This window comes from Zalophus californianus, chromosome 15, assembly GCF_009762305.2.
Source record: "Zalophus californianus isolate mZalCal1 chromosome 15, mZalCal1.pri.v2, whole genome shotgun sequence".
Classification (NCBI taxonomy): domain Eukaryota; kingdom Metazoa; phylum Chordata; class Mammalia; order Carnivora; family Otariidae; genus Zalophus; species Zalophus californianus.
The window spans coordinates 87683764-87703348 of NC_045609.1; the positions used below are offsets into that span (position 1 = coordinate 87683764).

The 19585-nt window shown below is 49.8% G+C and overlaps 1 protein-coding gene across 14 annotated transcripts in view; it reads left to right on the forward strand.

Moving 5' to 3' along the window:
* The window catches only part of JAKMIP3 (Janus kinase and microtubule interacting protein 3), a 116823-nt gene that overhangs the window by 36876 nt on the left and 60362 nt on the right, over window positions 1-19585 (forward strand). For 13 of the 14 annotated variants that reach the window (XM_027597093.2, XM_027597092.2, XM_027597097.2 and 10 more), the window contains exon 2: window positions 18421-18669. In XM_027597093.2, the coding sequence (XP_027452894.1) occupies window positions 18535-18669 (135 nt within the window). In that variant the 5' untranslated portion in view covers window positions 18421-18534. Of the gene's footprint in view, window positions 1-18420; window positions 18670-19585 lie in introns of those variants that run through there. The other variant, XM_027597106.2, reaches the window with a different exon arrangement.

A 19585-nucleotide genomic window follows, 5' to 3' on the forward strand; every position in this document is an offset into this window, starting at 1 on the left:
CTTGCCCGCAGGCCCCGGCTCACCACCTCCATGGACATAGGTCGGCGCTGTCTCCTCCCGGCCCTGGGGGGTCCCTGCACCCGACGGCCAGCTGTGCAGCCCCTGTTCTGGACACCGGCGAGACATGAGGGTCTGCGTCCTTCTAACAGGTCCTTAGATGCGTTTGCTTTATGAAATACAGGGTTTTGGGGTTTTTTTTCCCTGTAAAGTGAGTATATTCTCATGATGGAAACAGTAAAAAAAAAATCTAGAAAAGAGAAAAAAGAGACTCACAAAATAAGATATGAAAATTTTAGAATATCTTCCTTTTCCTTTTTTTTCCTATCCATTCCCATTTTGCCTTCTGTCTTCCCCCTTGTACGAGACATTCCTGTTAGAATAAGCTCTTACCAAGCATCCCTTTAAAGTCTGCCCAGTGTCTCATTGTGCGGGAACTGCATCCCTACGAGTCGAAGTTGGTTCTGGTTTTTCATGCAGACAGCATGGCACTGAGCACCTCTGAGCGGAAGGTTTTCCTGAATCCAGAGACCTCCCTGGGTAGACTGCCAGATGGAAAATCCTTGGGCTGAACGCTAGGAGTACCCTGTGGGTCTGTTAGCACATGTCGCCCCCTCCTTCCCAGAAGGGCCCACAGCTCACCTTTCTCACGGGGATGCCTGAACAGCCGAGTGAGTGTATCATGCGGGGCTTTGAAACTTCCCTTTATGCCCTCGAAACTGCTTCTAGCCTCAAGATGTGGAACGTAACCACCTCTCTAAAGGTTTTTCATCCCTCCCTCCCGGATCCTCCGGACAAGCCCGTCTCCCCAGGGCACCCCTGAGCTGCTCGTCGTTGCATGAGTTTATTTTCTCTAGAATTGCATATAAATGCAGTCATGTAGTGTATATATATATTAGATCTGGCTTCTCTCACTCTGCATAACTATGGTGAGATTTATTGTTGCACCCATCATTAATTTTTTTTTTTTTTCTGAGCATTGTGTGACTATACCCTAGTTTGTTTACCATGCCCTGGTTGATGGATTTTGGGGTTGCTCGCAGTTTTTGCTGTTACAGATAAAGCTGCTATGAACATTCACGTACAACATTCTTTGTACAGACACTGACTTTCATTTCCCCTGGCCTCATACATAGGCCGATCCTACGGGAGGTAGGTGTGTGTTTCATGTTTTCGGAAAGTAGCAAAGCATTTTCCAGGTGATTGAACCATGGTGCATTCCCAGCAACCATGCATGAGCATTCTGGTCCCTCTGCATCCCCACAGGGCGGGCATGGCCAGTCTTTCCCAAGTAGCCATGCTAACAGGTGTAGAGTGGGGGCACCTTGTTTTACTCTAATTCCCTGACGATGGCTGGGGCATCCTTTCATGTGCTTATTTGCTGTCTGTACACTTGCTTGGTGACAAGTCTTTCAAAGCTTTTGCCTATTTTCAAACTGGGTTGTCCTTTTATTATTGAATTTTGAGAATTTTAGAATGTATATACCTATATATTCTGGACACAAGTCCTTTATCCGATGTGTGTTTTGCAAATATGTTTTCTTAGTCTGTGGCTGGTCTTTTCATTTTCTTAACGGTATTTTTCAAAGACAAGAAATTTAAAATTTCTATAAAGCCCAATTTGTCAATATTTTCTTGTATGGTTTTTGCTTTTTGGTCCTAAGATCATGAAGATTTGTATCTATGTTTTCACTTGGAGGTTTTATGGCTTTATGGTTCAGTCAGTTTCATGATCCCTTCAGACTTGATTTCTAAACATGATGTGAAGTATGGGCTGAACTGTGGGTATTTGGGGCTTTTTCATTTGGGTATATAGACGTGTAAATATTCCAGCACTATTTCTTCAAAAGACCGTCTTTTCTCCATTGAGTTTTCTTGGATCCTTTGTTATACATCAGTTGACCAGAGACTATATGGGTCTGTTCTTCTGTTCTGTGCCACTGACCTGTGCTTCCTTACATCAGTGTCACACCATCTGGATTATTGTAGCTTTATTGTGAGCTGGAAGCTAGGTAGTGATTTCCGGCTCCAAATGTGTTATTTTTCGAAATTGCTTAATTTAGATCATTTACTTTTTCCATAGCCATTTTAGAAATGTCAGTTTATACAAAAAAGGTCTGTTAGGATTTTGGTTGGGATTATGTTTAATCTAAATTTCAATTTAGGGAAAGTTAACATCACAACAGTGTTGAGTTTTGTGATCAATGAACACTGAATATCTCTCCATTTAGTTTTTAATTTTCTCTCATGAATGTCTGGAGTCTTCAAGCATACAAATATTGTAAATATTTTGTTGGATTTATTCCTAGGTATTTCATATTGTTTTGGTGCTGTTGGAAAAGGTATTATTCTGTGATAGAATAACTTGTTGCTAGTGTGAAGAAATATATCTGATAACTATAATTGATTTTTCTCTTTTGACCTTTAAATCTGTTAATTTGCTAACCTCATGGGTTCCAGGTAGATTCTTTGGGATTTTCTACGGAGATGATCATGTCATATGTGAACAAAAATGCCTTTAGTTCTTTTCCTAGTTCACTGTTGAATAGAAGTGGTGAATGTAGGGGTTTTGCATTGTTCTTTATCTTAGGGGAAAGACGGTAAGTCTTTTACTATTAGGTATGGCATTAGCTGCAAGTGTTCTTTTATAGATGGCCTTTATCAAGTCAAGGAAGCTTCCTTTTATGACTATTTTGCTGAAAGTCTTTATTGTGAATGGATTTTGAATTTTGTCAAAAGGCTTTTCTACATTTTTCAAGATGATTACATATTTTTCAATATATTAATATGGTGAATTAAAGGGACGCATTTAAAAAATATTAAACCAATTTTGCATTCCTTATACATGTCCCATTTGACTCCATTGTACTATCCTTTTTATATATTGCTGAATTTGAGTGGCTAATTCTGTTAAGGATTTTTTCATCCATCTGAATGAGGGATAGTCTTTTCTTGTAATGTCTTTGTGTAGTTTGGATATCAGAATAAGGTTGGGAAGTGTTCACCTCTCTTCTGGAAGAGTTGATGTCGAATTGTTCTTCTTCCTTCCTTGAATGTTTGCTAGGATTCACCAGTGCATATGTCTCTGCCTAGGATTTTCCGTGTTGGAAGATTCTTACCACAAATTCAATTTCTTTAATGGATAAAAGGCTACTGAAGTTATGAGTGGGCTTTGTTAGTTTGTGTCTTTCAAGGAATTTATCCATTTCATTTATCATCTCTTAATGTCTGTAGGACACATAGTGATGTCCCCTTGTTCATTCCTGATATTGTTATTTATGTCTTCATTTTTTTCCAGACCAGTTTTTCCAGAGATTTATTAATATTGTTAATATTTTCAAAACACCGACTTTTAATTTTATTGATTTCTTCTATTGTTTTTGTTTTTGAATTTATTGATTTCTTTTTTTTTTAAGATTTTATTTATTTATTTGGCAGAGAGAGACACAGCGAGAGAGGGAACACAAGCAGGGGGAGCGGGAGAGGGAGAAGCAGGCTTCCCGCCGAGCAGGGAGCCCGATGCGGGGCTCGACCGCAGGACCCTGGGATCATGACCTGAGCCGAAGGCAGACGCTTAGCTGACTGAACCACCCAGGGGCCCCTTGAATTTATTGATTTCTATGAACATTTATTATTTCTATTCTACTTACCTTATATTTACTTTATTTTTCTTTTTCTGTGTTCTTAAGGTGGAAGCTTAGACTAGATTAGATTATGATTGGCGATCTTCCTCATTCTCAATATAAGCATTTATTGTCCTTAGCTCTTTCTCTATACTGCTGTAGTTTTGCCCCACAAATTATGGTATTTGTGCTTTTATTTCCATTCAGTTCAAAATATTTTTCTAATTTATTTATAATTTCTTAATTTCTTTTTCATCTATGGGTTATTTAGGAGTGTGTTTAACATTTCCAAGTATTTAAATTATCTCTTGATATCTTTCTACTACATATTTTTAATTCATTTTTTGGAAGGGTGCAGAGAACGTACTTTGGATAATCTCAATTATTTTAACTTCGATGAGATTTGTTTCAGCATATAGTCTGTTCTGATGAATATTTTATGTGCACTTGAAAATACTACATATTCTCTTGTTGGATGGTGTGTCTATCCTACAAATGCCAATTGGGTCAAATTGGTTGATAGTATTTTGAATTCTTTTATTTCCTTTTTTTTTTAAGATTACTTATTTGACAAAGATAGATAGAGAACACAAGTAGGCAGAGCAGCAGGCAGAGTGAGAGGGAGAAGCAGGCTCCCCACTGAGGAAGGAGCCTGACGGAATCATGACCAAAGGCAGCCACTTAACCGACTGAGCCACCCAGGAGCCCCGAAATCTTTTATATCCTTAACTGATCTTCTGTGCACTTATTTCACATCTTACTGAGAGGTGAGTGTTGAAGTCTCCATTTCTAGGTGTGAAAATTCCTATTTCTACTTGCATTTCTATGATTTGTGTTTTACGTGTTTTTGAAGCTTTGTTGTTTGATTGCTGTGGCCCTTGGATTTATCAGCTTCTTTCTCATTCTGTAATGTCCCTCTTAATCCCTGGTAATGTTCCTTGCTCTGAAATCTACATGATATAACATGAATACAGTCTCTTCAGCTTCTTTTGTGTAGAGTTTGAATGATGTAACTTTTTTCATTCGTTTACTTTTAACTCATCTATGCCTTAAAGTGAGTTTCTTGTAGGTTGTGTAAAGTGGGTGCTTGCCTTTTTGAAAAATCTCATCTGAACATGTCTACCTTTACATTGTGTTTTTTCACCCATTTACCTTTAGTATTTAATGACACGATTGGACTTGAACATAGCTTTCTGCATTTTATTTTCCATTTGTGTTAGCTCTCCTTTGTTCCTCTTTTCTTGACTTCTGTGGGATTGAGTATTTTTATGACACTATTTACCTGGTGGTTATTCATTGCCCTTCTCTTTCAGTTTAATTTTTGGTGCTCGCTTCAGGGGCTCAATATCATCTTTAGCTCTTTGCAGTCCTTGATATTGTGACAGTTCTTGTGTAATTAATGACTTTCATTTCTTTCCCATTTTTTTTTATTGTTTTCAGATATTTTACTTCCTCGTACTCTGTACTCTACAATGCACTGTTCCTGGTTTTGCTTTAGATAATTTGTTATCTTTTAAAGGGACAACACATAAGAAAAGAGTCTTTTATACACACCCTCATTTTTATCACTTTGAACATTCTTCCTTTCTCTGTGTAGATCAGTTTCCCATCTGATAATATCTCTTCTGCCTGAAGAACTTCCTTGAGCATTTTTTTTTTTGTAGCACAGATCTTCTGGCAGTAAATTCTTTCAACTTTTGTTTGTCTGGAAAAGTCTATTTCTCCTTCTTTTTGGTTACAGCTTTAATAATATGTAAGTCACCCACTTAAAGTGTGAATTCACGGGGTTTTGGTATATTCACAGGGTAATGGAGCTGTCTCCACAAATTTAGAACATTTCTGTCACCCCAAAAAGAAGCCCTGTACCTTTAGCTGACGCTTCTCACTTCCCCTGTCCTGAGCCTGTGGCAACCACTCATCCACTTTCTTTCTGTCTAGAGTTGCCTTTTCTGGCCACTTCACAAAAATGGAATCATACAGTATATGACCTTCTATGTCTGGCTTCTTTCATGTAATGTCATGTTTTCAGGGTCCATCCATACTGTAGCCTGTATCAGTACCTCATTCCTACTTACTGCTGAACGATGTTCCATTGTATGGCTAGACCATGTTTTATTTATCCATCTGTCAGTCGATGAACATTTGCGTTGCTTCCACTTTTTGGCTACTGTGAATAATGTTGCTGTCAACTTTGTGTGGACGTGTTTTTCATCTTTCTGGAGTACATCCTAGGATGGAATGGCTGGGTCATATGGTGGCTGTTAAACTGTGTGAGGAAATGCCAGACTGTTTCCTAAAGCAGCTGCACCATTTTACGTTCCCAGCAACAGTGCACAAGGGCTCTGATTTACCTGCAGCCTGACTTGTTATTTTCTAGGTTTTAAAAAATATTTATTTTAGGGCGCCTGGGTGGCTCAGTCGGTTAAGCGTCTGCCTTCAGCTCAGGTCATGATCCTGGGGTCATGGGATTGATTCTGGCATTGGGCTCCCTGCTCAGTCGGGAGTCTGCTTCTCCCTCTGCCTGTGCCCTTCCCCCTCCCCCTGCTCATGCTCGCTGTCTCTCTCTTTCTCTCTCTCAAATAAATAAAATCTTTTTTAAAAAAAATAAAATAAAAAATATTTCTTTTTAAAAACTTCTTATAGTAGCCATCATAATGGATGTGAGGTGGTCAGCTCCTTCATTTCTGCAAGATATGTTTGCTAAGGATAGAATTCTGTCTTGGTAGGTGTTTTGGTTTGGTTTGGTTTGGTTTTTCCAGCACTTTAAGCTGTTGCTCCATTGTCTTCTAGCTTCCTTAATTTTCATCTTGTTCCTCTGAGTGTTGTGTGCTTCCTTCCCTCTTCGGTTCTGTTCAAGGTTTTCTCTTTAGTTCTGGTGCTCATCAGTTTGACCATGGTATGTCTACATTTCTTCTTCCTATTCGAGGATCTATGAGTGCCTTGAATCTGTGAGTTGTGTGTTTCACTAATTTTGAACAATTGTTGTTGTTTTATTTCTTTATATATTTCTTCTCCCTGTTTTCTTGTCTTACTCTGGGACCCCACCCCCCCTCCTCTTCTAGGCTTCTTGATTTTGCCTGACACTGTTAGAGACTCTGTTTTCTTTCTTCTCCTATTTTTCACGTTGGACAGTTTCCTGTCTTCAAGTTCACGGAGACTTCCCTCAGCCGTGTCAGTTCCTTGGGTGAACCAGTCAAAGGAATTCTTCACCTTTGATGTCATGATCATTGTTTCTAATGTTTCCATTCAAGCCTTTCTCATAGTTCCCATTTCTCTGCTGGTTTCTGTCCCTTCATTCATGACGTTCATCTTTTCCATTAGATCCTTGAGCATATTAGTCACAGTTACTTAAATGTTCTGTCAGGTAACTGCAACAACTCAACATCTCTGAGTCTAGTTCTTCTGATTGCTTGACAATGGGTGGTTCTCCTTGTTTTTTGTTTTGTTTTTCTGTGTCTTGTAATTTTTTATTGAATATCAGTCATCGTTTGTAGAGGAACAGTAGAAAATATTTGAGGGAAATAATATTTAAGCACAGACGTGGACACAAGTCTCCCTGAGTTAGGGTGTGGGTTTGAGCTGACCCAGGGAGTAGTTGAACTAGGCTAGGGATTTGCAGTTTTTGTCATTATGCCCAGTCCGACACGGGGCTCAGACTCCTCATGGTGGGCTGCCAGCACACTGTGCTCAGTATGGTGCCTGGAACACTGCAGGCTCTGTTCCATGCTCCTGCTGCACCCTCAGCGTCCAACACACCCTGCACACCTGCACCGCAGAAGGGGCCCTCTCTGCAGCCTTGTCACTCACCCAGCTAGACTGCTGTTGCTTGTTACTCACCTTGATGCTTGTTTTGAGGAAAGGGGATCTCAGATTCTTCTGACTAATCCTTAGATTAGTCAAGGCATTTATGCCTCAACTTGGGCGGTCAGCCTTCTGAGGATCCCTGCCCTCCTCCACAGCAGCCAAGTTCTGCTTTGTGTCAAGGGGCCTCTGTCTTCCTCCCCAGGGACAGATGTTTTGGGCTTCGCCTCTTACCCTAGAGGCAGGGATTCTTTTCTAGATCCTGGGCCCGGAAGGAAGGAGGGATCTTACTTTCATCCTTATCTCGGTGACCCTGTGGACAAGAGGGCTTGCTTCCCTTCTCCCAGTGCCTTAAGGCTTTTGCTTTGGGTGCAAGATGGGTTCTAGCTGTGGGGAGGGTCTTGTACCTGTCCCAGGCAGCAGACAGCTTCTTGCATGTCTGCACCAGGCGGGGAGCCCCTCCAGCTTCTGCCCTGCCCTCACCTCTCTTGTGTCTGGGCTCCAGCAATTCCAAACTGACCTGCCAGCCCACATCAGGCCCTTAGAATCATGTTAAAATTGGAGCTGATTTCTTCTTACCCACTTCCTTGTCCTTTGCTCTGCCAGAGGCTGCCTTGGGACCTCAACTCTTTAACAGGCTCAAGAAAAGATAGGATTTTATAGATTCTAGGTGAGACATTCTCTTGTGATTTTCTACATTATAAATAGAGGAGGTTTTCTTGTGATTTTAAAATCACTTTTTTTCCTTCTTTGTAAATGATCTCTTTTGATAGTTACCCATTTGTCTTGTGAGATCTTAGTATTTTTATCAAGTTTCATGATCTCCTCACATAGTAATGTTATTAACTTTTTAATTGAATTTACTGCAAATACTGTTTCAGCTTGTTTTTAGCTCCTTAATTGCATGACATCTATAATAAAGAGATGTAAATTTTTAATGTGGCGGAATCTGCTGGCTTTTCCTGTTGCGAATTCCTTTTATCTTCTCTAAGCCTAAGAAGGCCTTTCTCTCCGGAGATTTCAGAAATGCTCATTTCTACTTTCCCTGCTTTGATTTTCATCATCAGTTCTCTTCAACCCACTTGGAATTTCGTTAAGAAGGCAGTATAGATAGAAAGAAAATAGATCTATTTTTCTTTGACAATTAACCAAATAATCTAATATTTTTGAGTTATATTCCTCCCCTTAGCTTGGAACATAATGTATGTGGAATATAATGTGAGGCCTATTTTCTGAACCGTGTGATCTTTTTCAGTCATGTGGTCATTCATGAGGTTGGAATTTATCCTGCTTAGTAAAATTATATGACTAGAGAAACTATTTACTGTTACAAAAAGTTTGCTGTATTTCTGCCGGGCCCATGTTGTACGGGTCTCTCTGGGTACCGTGGTCCCGAGTGTCTCAGTGGTCACTGAGTGAGTCCGTTTTCCTTCACTGCTGCAGCTATGTGGCTGGCTGCTGGGCTCTAGGGAACAGCATTTAATGGTGGGTCACCGAGCTGCTGTGCAGCCTGAGCTTGAACAGGATGTCGTCTGACCCTCCAGGCTGCGAGGTCAGGCGTGCACCACAGCACCCCATCGTCAAATGGACGTGGAGCATAGACGAGGTTGGCTTGAGCAGGCCTGAGACACAGGTGAGTTGTCCAGTTCCCACAGTCCCTCTCCTGCTACGGCATCTTCTCTCTCCCACTCACCCCTGTGGCCTCAGGGAGGCTCCCTGTGACCAGCTGACTGAGGAAAAGAAGACGTGGGCCTGGCTTGCAGGGGATTCTGCCTGACATGCAGGTGTCACCCACGGCAGGCTGCTATGCAGCTTTTGTACCACCTCGGGTACTAATAACGTCTGTATTAACTTTCCGTTGCTGCCAAAACGAATTGCCACAAATCTAGTAGCTTAAAGCAACACAGACTTGCTGTCTCATAGTTCTTCAGCCGGAAGTCTGGGGCAGGGCTAAGCCTGTGTGTGGCAGGCCGCTGTCCTTTCTGGAGGTTCTGGGTTCTGGGGGGGTGGGGTTTGTGTCCTTGCTCACTTGGTTGTTAGCAGAGCTCAGCAACGTGTCATTGGACCGCAGGTTCGATTTCGCTGTGCTGTGTGACCAGAAGGCTCTGTGTGCCCAGAGGCTGTGTCGACCCCTAGCTTGGGGCGCCTTCTTCCATCTCCAGGCCAGTGGTGGTTGCCCTCATCCTCCTCAGGCTGTGCCCTTTGTGCCTTCTCTGGGAAAGGGCCTCTGCCTTTAGGACTTGTGTGATTGGATGGGACCACAGACCCCATCTCAGAGTCTTAACCTGAGCACATTTGTGAAATTGCTCTTGTCACATAAAGGAACCTGTTCACACGTTCCAGGATTAGCATGTGGACAAAATCAGGGGAACCATATTTGCCCCCCTCGCCAAGTGTTCCCTGGGTGTTCACAACCTAAACACTGACCCTCTTTCCTAAATCAATATAGTTGTTCCATATGGGATGGAAGAGTCATGTTTCTAAGAAATCTTGTATTTAAAACAACATTCTGAAACAAATTGTGTGCATGGGTAAGATGGAAGGGGGCTAAAAATTCCGGATTTATGGCGACAATGTAAATATTCTACAAAATTCTCACTACTAAAGCACTTTATAACTGTAAGTACATTTTTAATCAACAGATACACCATGTATACTGGTTGATCAAGATAGACATAGTCAAACTTAAACGTGAGCCATGTCCATCGTGGGAAGTTCTGGGACCTTTACAAGAGGCAGAAGCAGATAGACAAACGGTGCTTGCTGAGCCCTTGCCGTGCACCGAAGCGGCTCGTCTCTCTGGGCTGAGCGCTATGCACCTTGCTGTCTGTGTCGGGAACGCTGGTTCTTGGGACAGGGGCTCTTAGAGCCAACGGTGGCTGCCCACTGCATCCCCAGTGAGCAAATACACTGACCCCCACCCGCGGACAGAGGTCAGGAGGTGGGTGTTTCCAGATGCTGCCCTGAGCAACTCTCCTTTTTCCTGAGAGAGGAAAATTTCTGGAGTAGAAAGGGAAGCCTTCACCCTGACCACCACCCCCGTCCAGATTATGCAGAGATGCCTTTAAATGCAATTTTACTTTTTATATTTGATAATTTATCAGAATTTATGATTCACTGGTGCTATCGGAACCAGTTACACAGCTGTAATCTTTGCAACAATTACTCAACCTGGAAGACATTTTCACAACCTCAGTGCTGAAGGTTGCAGGGAACATTTAAATTTCCAATTATATATATTTTGTCATAAAGATGTAAGAGAGGGATTACTTACAGGCCTTAAAACAAGCAAAAAAAGCTTTCCATTGGGGGCAATGTGTATTCCCTTATTCTGTGGGGCGGGTGGAGTGCAAGAAAGAGGAAGGACTGTGTGAAACTTCTACGGAAGTAGGTGTCATTGTCGTGTTCCTAAACAGGTGTCCGCGGGACTCCCATCTCTGTTTTGGCTCCCTTTCCTGCGGTGCCTCCTGCTCACTGGACCTTTCTCTTGTGGGTGCAGCTCTGTGGCTGGCGCCAGGCGCATCCTTGGCTCCCACCCACGCTCTGCTCTCCGTGGTCCTGACTTGGATCCTTGGACACGTTTCCACGTCTCTTGTTCCCATGCTCCCACTTCCTGCACCTTCCTGAGCTCGTGGGTGTTACCTGTACCGCCGCTCTCCCGTCCTCACCTTCCAGGTCTGCGATCTATGTCTGCATTTGTTTCTCTTGGTTGGTTTTCCCCTCCTTGTTAGGAGTACTGCTTCCCTACTTCCTTGCCTGGCATTTTCCCCCTCAGTTTTATTGAGAAATAATTGACAGCCCGGTCATTTTGATTGGATGCCAGATGTGGTGAATTTTGTATTCTTGGGGGTGAATTTTTTTTTTGTATTCCTTTAAATATGTTTTTTTAAGATTTTATTTATTTGTTTACAGAGCACGAGCGGGGTGGGGAGGGGGCAGAGGGAGGAGAGAAGCATGTTCCCCGCTGAGCATGGAGCCCAGCGTGGGCCTCGATCTCACGACCCTGAGATCATGACCTGAGTGGAAGCCAAGAGTCGGACACTTAACCCACTGAGCCCCCCAGACGCCCCTCTTTAAATATTTTTGAGCTTGGTCCCGGGCCCCGGCTGAGTTGTTTGGAAAGAGGCGGCCCCCTTCGACAGAGGCAGAGAACTTTGGGCAGGCTAGGCTGGCCCGCCCCCGAGGCCATGCATTTGAGTCTTCTCTCTGATGCCTGAGAGTCACAGCTTGGGCTGTCTGCTGCAAGGGGGATCCGTGTTGCGCTGTCTCTCGTGGAGACAGCAGGCTGGGGCGCTGTCAGGAAGGAGCGCTGGGTCCTTGGGGGACACACTCCCTCTGGACCCTGGTCTCCTCACCTGAAGAACTGGCATTTTGGCTGGCGATCCTGAGATTATTTCCTATGCTGGAAATCTGTGTTCACGTCTCCACTTTAAATGGCGGTCAGTCAGGTGACGGGTTCAGCAGAAGCAAAACTGTGTATTGGTTCAGTATTTTGATTCTGTTATTTCTAAAACACTTGCACTGCCCCCCAGGAACCATTTACGTGCTCAGTGGTCCACTGTGTAGATCCATAATTGCTGCCACTTTTTCTGTCTCAAAAAGGACCCGTTGGTATTAGTGCGATCGAAGCCTCCCTCCCTGGACTGAATCAGGCAAACGCAAAACCAAGCACAAAGTGGCTTTTACTCAAGGTGTCTTTCCTGGGACGACCGTTCCCTCCAGTACTGGCGGTGAGGACCGTTTCCTCAAATAGGTGGTTGGCGACTACAGTTATTTAACATAATGTCTGCCCTCTGCCCTGGGAAGTGAGGTGGCAAATGTTAAATCACACCTGTGGTTTAAATCGTCTATATTGTTGTGATTGTTGTGCTTATGATAATCATCATTCTTACATAACGGTAGATACAAGTGTAAGATTTTTCCTTTGATGGAGAAACTCCCGCCTCCAGGAAGGCAGGGTAAACCTACTTTTCCCTAGTCCTCCCATCAGAACAACAAAACCCTCTGGATATTGGATCGAGAACAAGCGTAAGAAGGTGAAGAAGGCAGGCCAACGAGGGACCCGGGACCTGGGGAGACACAGTGGTGAGGTCCCTGGGTCTTCGCCGGGGCTGAAGAAGCTAGCGGCTCAGAAACCCCAGCAGACACAGGCAGAAAGGACCGCACGAGGAGCCTGCCCTCTCTGGCCGCCGCGCACAGATGGGAAACGAGCCGGTGAAAGGAAGTCGGTCACTAACGATCAGGGAAAGCAGATGAAAAGCACCAGAGGCAGTACATTCGTTGCTGGTGGGAGGGTAGACGGGGCAGCCCCTCCAGAAAGCAGCTCGGCGGTGTCTCGTAGAACACCACCTCCTCAAGTGTGCGAGACCCAGACGCTGTGGGCGTTCTTTCTGAGAAAGGAAGACTCTGCTCATCACACACCTGTGCACATGTCTATAGCAGCACGGCGGCGGCGGCCAAGCCCGCGAACAGCCCGGACGCCCTTCAGCAGGTGAGCGGATTCCCAGGCTGCGGGGTTTCCACGCGGGGGAACACTGCACGTGGATGAGCCACCGGTGCACACAACCTGGATGGATCCCCAGATTTATGCTGAAGTAGAAAGCCAATCCCAGAAGGTCACGTCCTGATGACATCGTTTCTGTAACTTTCCCGAAATGACAAAATGTAGAGACCGAGGGCAGATTCGCCGCTGCCAGGGCCTAAGGAGGGGTAGGGTGGGCGCGGGGTTTCAAGGCGGTCCTGGGGAGATGCGGGCCACATCCTGGTGGCCGTCCTGCACTGCAGTTTCTCAGGATGTAGCCCCCGGGGAAGCTGCATGGAGGCACGTGGGATCGCTCTGCATCATCCTACAGCTGCGCACTCATCTACAGGGATTCACGCTGAAAAGTTTATGTCAAGGCTGGAGTTTAACTCGCTCACGGGTGGGCCCGAACTCTGGCCGTGAACCACAGGAAACCCTTTTGACGGGAAGGGAACGTGTTGGAGTCAGTTTTGTGGACTGGGGACCGTGACTGGTTACAGATAAGATGTGGGTATGTTGAGATCAAGGCAGAGTTTGTGTGGCCAACCCCGAGTCACTTCTCAGAGACGCGCGGCCAACTGTGGGAGCACCGGGTGTCCTTGTGGGACGGAGGGCGCCTCCCCGTCCGTCCCAGTCGTCACGGTGAGTCCCACGGCCTCGGCAGTGGCCGCTCAGGGTGCAGGAAGGTGGCTACTCCCACGCTCGGGTCCCGTCCTGGAGGCACAGCATCTGCTCCTGCCCTCAGCTGACAGGGAAGCTCCCTGACTGTGACATCACGTGGCACACCTGGACTCTTGACCTCTGTCTCTGGCTTCTAGAAAACGCATTTCCGAGTCGAGCTGAGGCCTCAGCTGCTTTGCCCGCCTGCCCTCCTGTGGATCCTCCGTCTGTCCTGTGGCCACCTCGTGGCCAGCTGTGGGAAAGAGCCCAGCATGCTTGAGTCCCCGCTGTGGTTTGGGGCTGTCCCAGGGTTGATGCTAACAGTGGGTCTGCTGGGAGCAGGGACACCCCGTCTTCTTCACCGCCGCCCACCCCTGGGCACCCAGACCCCACGTGCTGCTCCCCACCTCCCAAGACCTGTCCCTGCTCCCCACCCCTCCAGACGCTCTTCTGCGCCCCCCCCCCCGCCCCCAGCACGACTCCTGCCTCAAGGTGTCCAGGTGTGGATCAAATTCTTGGATCAACATGTACGTCCAGCCATGCATGGCCGGCTGATTTCCCTCTCTGGGGTCTTCATGTTTTCTGAGGAAAGAGACTTTTAATGGGAGAGCTGTGTGTCGTGAGGGTTACCCACACCTGGCCTGCCCCCCCACCCCTCTGCCAGGCTCACTCTGAGGGCCCAGCGTGGAGAGGGAGCAGCCCGAGACACCTTCCCCCGGGGCCGAGTGCCCCACCGACACCCCGCGTCTGCCCGACTGCGTAGCCTGGTCCTCTGCCTGGCCGAGCCTGCACCAGCGTGCGGACGCTTGTCCGACTGCCAACAGGGAGACACACCCTGAACTCGGGGGGTCCCTGTGGGGTTCGACATGGTGTATCTGACCCTCTCCCCACTGCCTGCCTTGGATTTCCATGGAAACGATAAGGATTAGAAGCATCAGATTCATCCTTTCTTCTTTGTAGGTAACGTGTTTAACCAGGAAAGAATGCGGGTCAGACACTATCAGATTTAGAAGGCCCAAGCCCCTTTATGCCCCGGCCTCTGGCCAAGTGTGCGGGGCCTTGCCCTGAGCTGTGTGCACGCAGGAGGTTTTCACGGATGTCTGGGTTCTACTCCCACACCGGGCAGTGAGAGCGCAGCTCCACGTTGGAGAAAGCCTGGAGGCCGGCAGGGGCTGGGTGGGGGCGGTGCTGACCCCACAGCTTCCTCATTAGGGGGTCAGCGGCTCTGAGCTTGTCTCCCTTTCTAAACCCTCTGAACGCAAGAGCACTTACTTGGAGAGAGCAGAACGAGCTCCTCAATTTATTACATCCTCAGAGACCCCGAAACAAAGGGGGGCAGACTGAGCTATTAATCTGATGGTTTAATGACTTCCCGACAACGTGTGACAGATGTGGCTGGTGGCAAATCAGCATCGGTGTGCGCGGAGCCTGGGGCATGAACGTGACCCTGCCTCTTCCCCCACACCCCTACGTCTCCCAAGTAGGTTCGCGACACTTATTTGGGAGGGGGGCTAATTCAGGCCGTAAGTATTTGAAATGCCCGGGCCCCTTATGTGGCTTCTGCCCCTGCCGGCCTGTGGCAGGTGGTCCCTCAGCGCCCCTGCGCCCCCAGCACGCGGATGCCGGCCGCTGTGGACTGAGCTCCGCCACGGGAAGCCAGTGGCCTGAGCAGGTCTTCAGGGTTGTTCCGCTCGGAGGTTGAAGCATGTTCTCTGGGGGCCCACCTGTGGCCTCTGGTGGTGGCCTGCCGACCCCACCCTCCACCTCCGGTCCCTGCTTCCAGCGGTCGGTGGTTCTTCCAGGCAGGGGTGAGTGCTCGGGCCAGAGCAGCCGGCAAGGGCCGAGGGCCTCCCGATGCCCCTGTGTCCCCCGACGCCCCTGTGTCCCCCAAGGCCCCTGTGTCTCCCTCCGACCGCCTCTTCTATCTCCCAGGGTGACAGGACAGACGTGGGATCCGTGACCAGGACGCGATCCTTACAGCTGGTGCTTCAGCGGGTGTGGGCACAGAGGGAGGGGTATGGGGCGCCCAGAGGCACGTAACATGGAGCAGCAGACCCCAGAGCTTGCTGGGTGCAGCCCCTCTCACCTGCTAGCCTGTCTCGCATCCAGGCGGCCGAGTCTGGGAGGCAAGATGCTTCATTCCATCAAACTCTCATCCTCTGAAGGCTTAATGCTGATGTCATTAGCGCAAACAGGATATGGGTAAGGCGTGAAAAATCCCCTTTCCTTCCCCTGCAGGCGGTAATCCCATCAAGGGCTCCGCGGAGGAGGCTGCCAGGAGTCCCCGGCAGGGTGTGGGTGAGCGTGCCTTCAGGGGACTGGGGGGCGATTTATTTGGTTCCCACTCATTTCCATAAATAATAAAGTCTACATGTTTATCATATTTGCCTCCAAATTGGTGTTGGAGAAAAATATTCACTCTGCTTTTGGGGAGATGTCAGGGAGGGCTCAAGACCCCTTGCTGCATCGAAAATTCTTAGGGCCGGGTGTCCAGAACCAAGGTGGAGGCAGCTCAGCGCCTGGGGATCCAGTGGGGCAGCCGGCAGGAGTCCTGAGCCCAGGCCAGAGCCAACAGTGTCCGTGTTGAGCCTTGTGAGATCATATTCCAGACCAAGCAAAAGGCGCGGTGGGCGGTGGGGGTGGCCAGGCGGAGGGTGCAGGGCAGGCCGGGAGGGGCCCCTGGGCTGCCGTCCAGCCTGGGGGCCCAGCAGGTTCAGGGCTGTGGAGCAGGTGTCTGTCTGGAGCCCTGGCAGGGCATGTCTCCCTCCATCTTTGCCTGGCCATTAGCTCTTTAGACACCTGTGATGCTGGCGCTCTCTCCGGGAACGGCCTGCAGAGTCACTTTAAAATACGTAAAAAATAGGGGCTTCTGGGTGGCTCAGTTGGTTGGGCGGCTGCCTTCGATTCAGGTCATGGTCTCAGGGTCCTGGGATCGAGCCCCATGTTGGCCTCCTTGCTCCGTGGGGGTGTGCTTCTGCTTCTCCCTCCACCCCCCCGCCCCCCATCCTGCTCTCTCTCAAATAAATAAATAAAATCTTTAAAAAATATACATACAAAACAACCTATCTACAGAAAGAAATGAGTAAATAATAGTTGGGTAGTTGGGGTGGAATGCAGCAAATTGTCCAGGAGATTGGGAATTCCCTGGAATCTGGCGAAGGCAGCAGGGAGATGTAGGGGTCTCGACCAGGGGAGGCAGGAGGATGGGGCTGTCACCCGAGACTGGGGTCTCTCTGGGGGGTGTCGAGCCAAAAGCCAGAGAGGGAGTCCTGATGAGAAGCACGGTGACGGTCCCGTGGCCGTGGCCCCGAGGGCTTGGTGCCTGCACGCCAGCCTGCCCTAACCTAACCAGCAGCAGCTGCGTGGCTTTGCGGGCGGGGGCTGGAGCGAGAGGGGGGGGGTCTCTCGGCGCCACCTGTGAAGACTGGACGGCAAGTGGGAAACGGCCTTGCAAGCGGGCGGAAGACCCTTTTACGCAGAGCTGGAAAATCTACAAAACGGTCTCGGGGTGACTCAGAAAATCTAACCGAAATCGGGAGCCTGGGACTCGGCCCCTCCCTTCCACCGAACATGCTCTTCACCTCCCGGGCAGGGGCTGTGAGCAGGAAGGGAGCCGTGGGTCTGCCATCAGGCCTGGGCAGAGGGACTGAGGGTCTGCTGCACTCTCTTCTGAGGCCACGCCGTTGCGGAGATACAGCCTGACAGCCTCACAGTCTCTGTCCAGCTCTGCTCTCCCTCCTCCATGGAAGAGTCTCCCTCCGGCTCTGCTCCCCAGCCCGGCTGTGAGCCCTCTTCCCTACGAGCCCCCCCCCACTTGTGTGCCGCCCGCCCAGGCCTTCCCCTGCGCCCCCACCATCTGGGGCTTTGTCTGATTCCCTATCCCGAGGCCTCAGCGAGGACAAAGGCCGTGGGGACTCACTTGGAGAGCGCTCCCCTAGAAGTGACAGCGTCCCGGCCTGCGTCCAGGCCGGACTTTGACCCCATACCCCAGGTTTTGGAGGCAAGTTCCCGGTCTGTCAGCTGGGGCGGGTGGGTGGGCACAGGGCACCTCTGTGGCTTGGGTCACCGTCCTGGTGTCTGAAGTGCAGGAAGGAAGCCTGGGGGGCCAGGGACATCCTTGTCTCTCCTCTGTGCAGGTGAGGGAACGGAGGCACGGGGTTTCCTAGGTCATGAGTGTGGAGCAGGACTCAAGCCTCCTGCTGCTGAACCCAGGCCACACAGTCTACACAGTGGGTTGACTGGTCTGCTTCCCACACTTGGTGCGGGGACATGTGGGGAAGGAAATGCAGCCCCAGGCCTGGGGAGGGAGAGGGCGGTGGATGGGCTGGCCCCAGGGCAGGGAGCCCGCCCGTGGGGTGGTTGAGGGTACGCGTTCACCCCCTAAGTTGGCTCAGGGTGAGGGTGCATGTCCTCCCGGCAAAGTTCTTGGGTCCCCTGGGGGGCCTGGAGGTCCCGGCCTCAACCTCACTGTCTGAGAAGCTCCTGGTTCACACCCACCATTGTCTCTGGGGCCCACAGCCGGGTATGAAATTGGGCCTTAAAGTTGAGTCCCCGACCTCTTATTCCAAAGGGACAGAAAGAACACCCCCAAGCACTCTTCATGTGCCAGGCATGGGGACCTGCTCTACAGGTGGGGACCCGTCACAGGTGACGTACGGAGGGCATAGGTCTCTGCGCTCTGGGGCTGGGGGACCGGCGTGCAGTCTGGACGGCTTCCTTGGGGCACAGGACGCCACTTGCCCCACGAGGCCGCACGCGGCCCAAGCTCCCGCGAGGGCACAGGACGCAGTCTGCTCACCAGGTGTGCTTTCTCTCCAGGTGAGCGAGAAAATGTAGCGCAGCCGCAACGAGGCGCTACCTGCTGGAGCTTGGTGTGGACAGCCCAGCCCAGACGCGCAGCCCACCCCGGGCACCCCTTGGGCCACCCTCACCATGTCCAAGAAGGGCACGGGCGGCCGAGGCAAGGGGGACAAGGCGGAGCTCCTCGCTGCTCTGCAGGCCGCCAACGAGGAGCTGCGGGCCAAGCTCACCGACATCCAGATCGAGCTGCAGCAGGAGAAGAGCAAGGTGGGCCCCCTGCCGCCCCTGCCCCTTCCCGGCTTCCCTACACTGTCCTGGGCCCCGGGGTCTGCCCAGCTGATCCCAGGGTCCACGGGGGACAGACAGCTCTGGGAGGGCGGCAGTGGGGGCATGGGGGGACGTGAGGTGGGGGACCACCCTGGTTCAGCGCCTGGGCCCCCAGAGGGACCTTGGCCAGTGGCGCCATCCTGGGAATTGTCCCCTGAGCGGGTGACAGTGGAACAGCCTCTGTGTGGATAAAGGAAACAGGCTGGACTTAGCGCTTCCTGGAGCCATCAGAAACACTGGGGCAGGCCCTCCGGGGTGCGGACGCCGGGAGCCAAGAGCCCCGTGGGCAGGCCCAAGACGGCCCCGCCCAGACGTCCAGCACTTGGGGTCCTTGAGGCTGTGGGGAAGGCGGGGCATGTGCCGGGGTCTCTGGAGGAGCGTGAGGGGCTGGTCACAGGATGGCCTGCTCCGTGCCAGGCCAGGCCCGGGTGGGGGGCATCCCACTGGCCCATGGTCCTCTCTCTCTGTCAGAACCTCTGCCCTCACCCCCCACCCGAGGCCTCCTGGGAATGTGGTGAGCGGTGGGTATGGAGGAGTCCTGCCCAGCTCAGAGTCCTTCAGGGAGGTGGTGGGGGAGGGGGTCGGGGTGTTCGGGGCCAGGTCTCTAACCGCCGCATGACCCAGCCTGGTTAAATCATAAGAGTAGTGCTATCATATTCCATGACTGCTGATAATCACATGAGATTCAGATCCGTGTCCATCAGGACACGGCCGCGCCCGCCCGTTACGTGCCGTCTGCTGGCTGAGCCTGTGGCCCATGCTGGTCACCCACCCTCCTGCCGAGGGTCCCTGCTCCGTACAAACGGGACAGGAACAGGACCGTGGGTGCCGGGGAGGAGTAGCTCAAGGAGCCCCG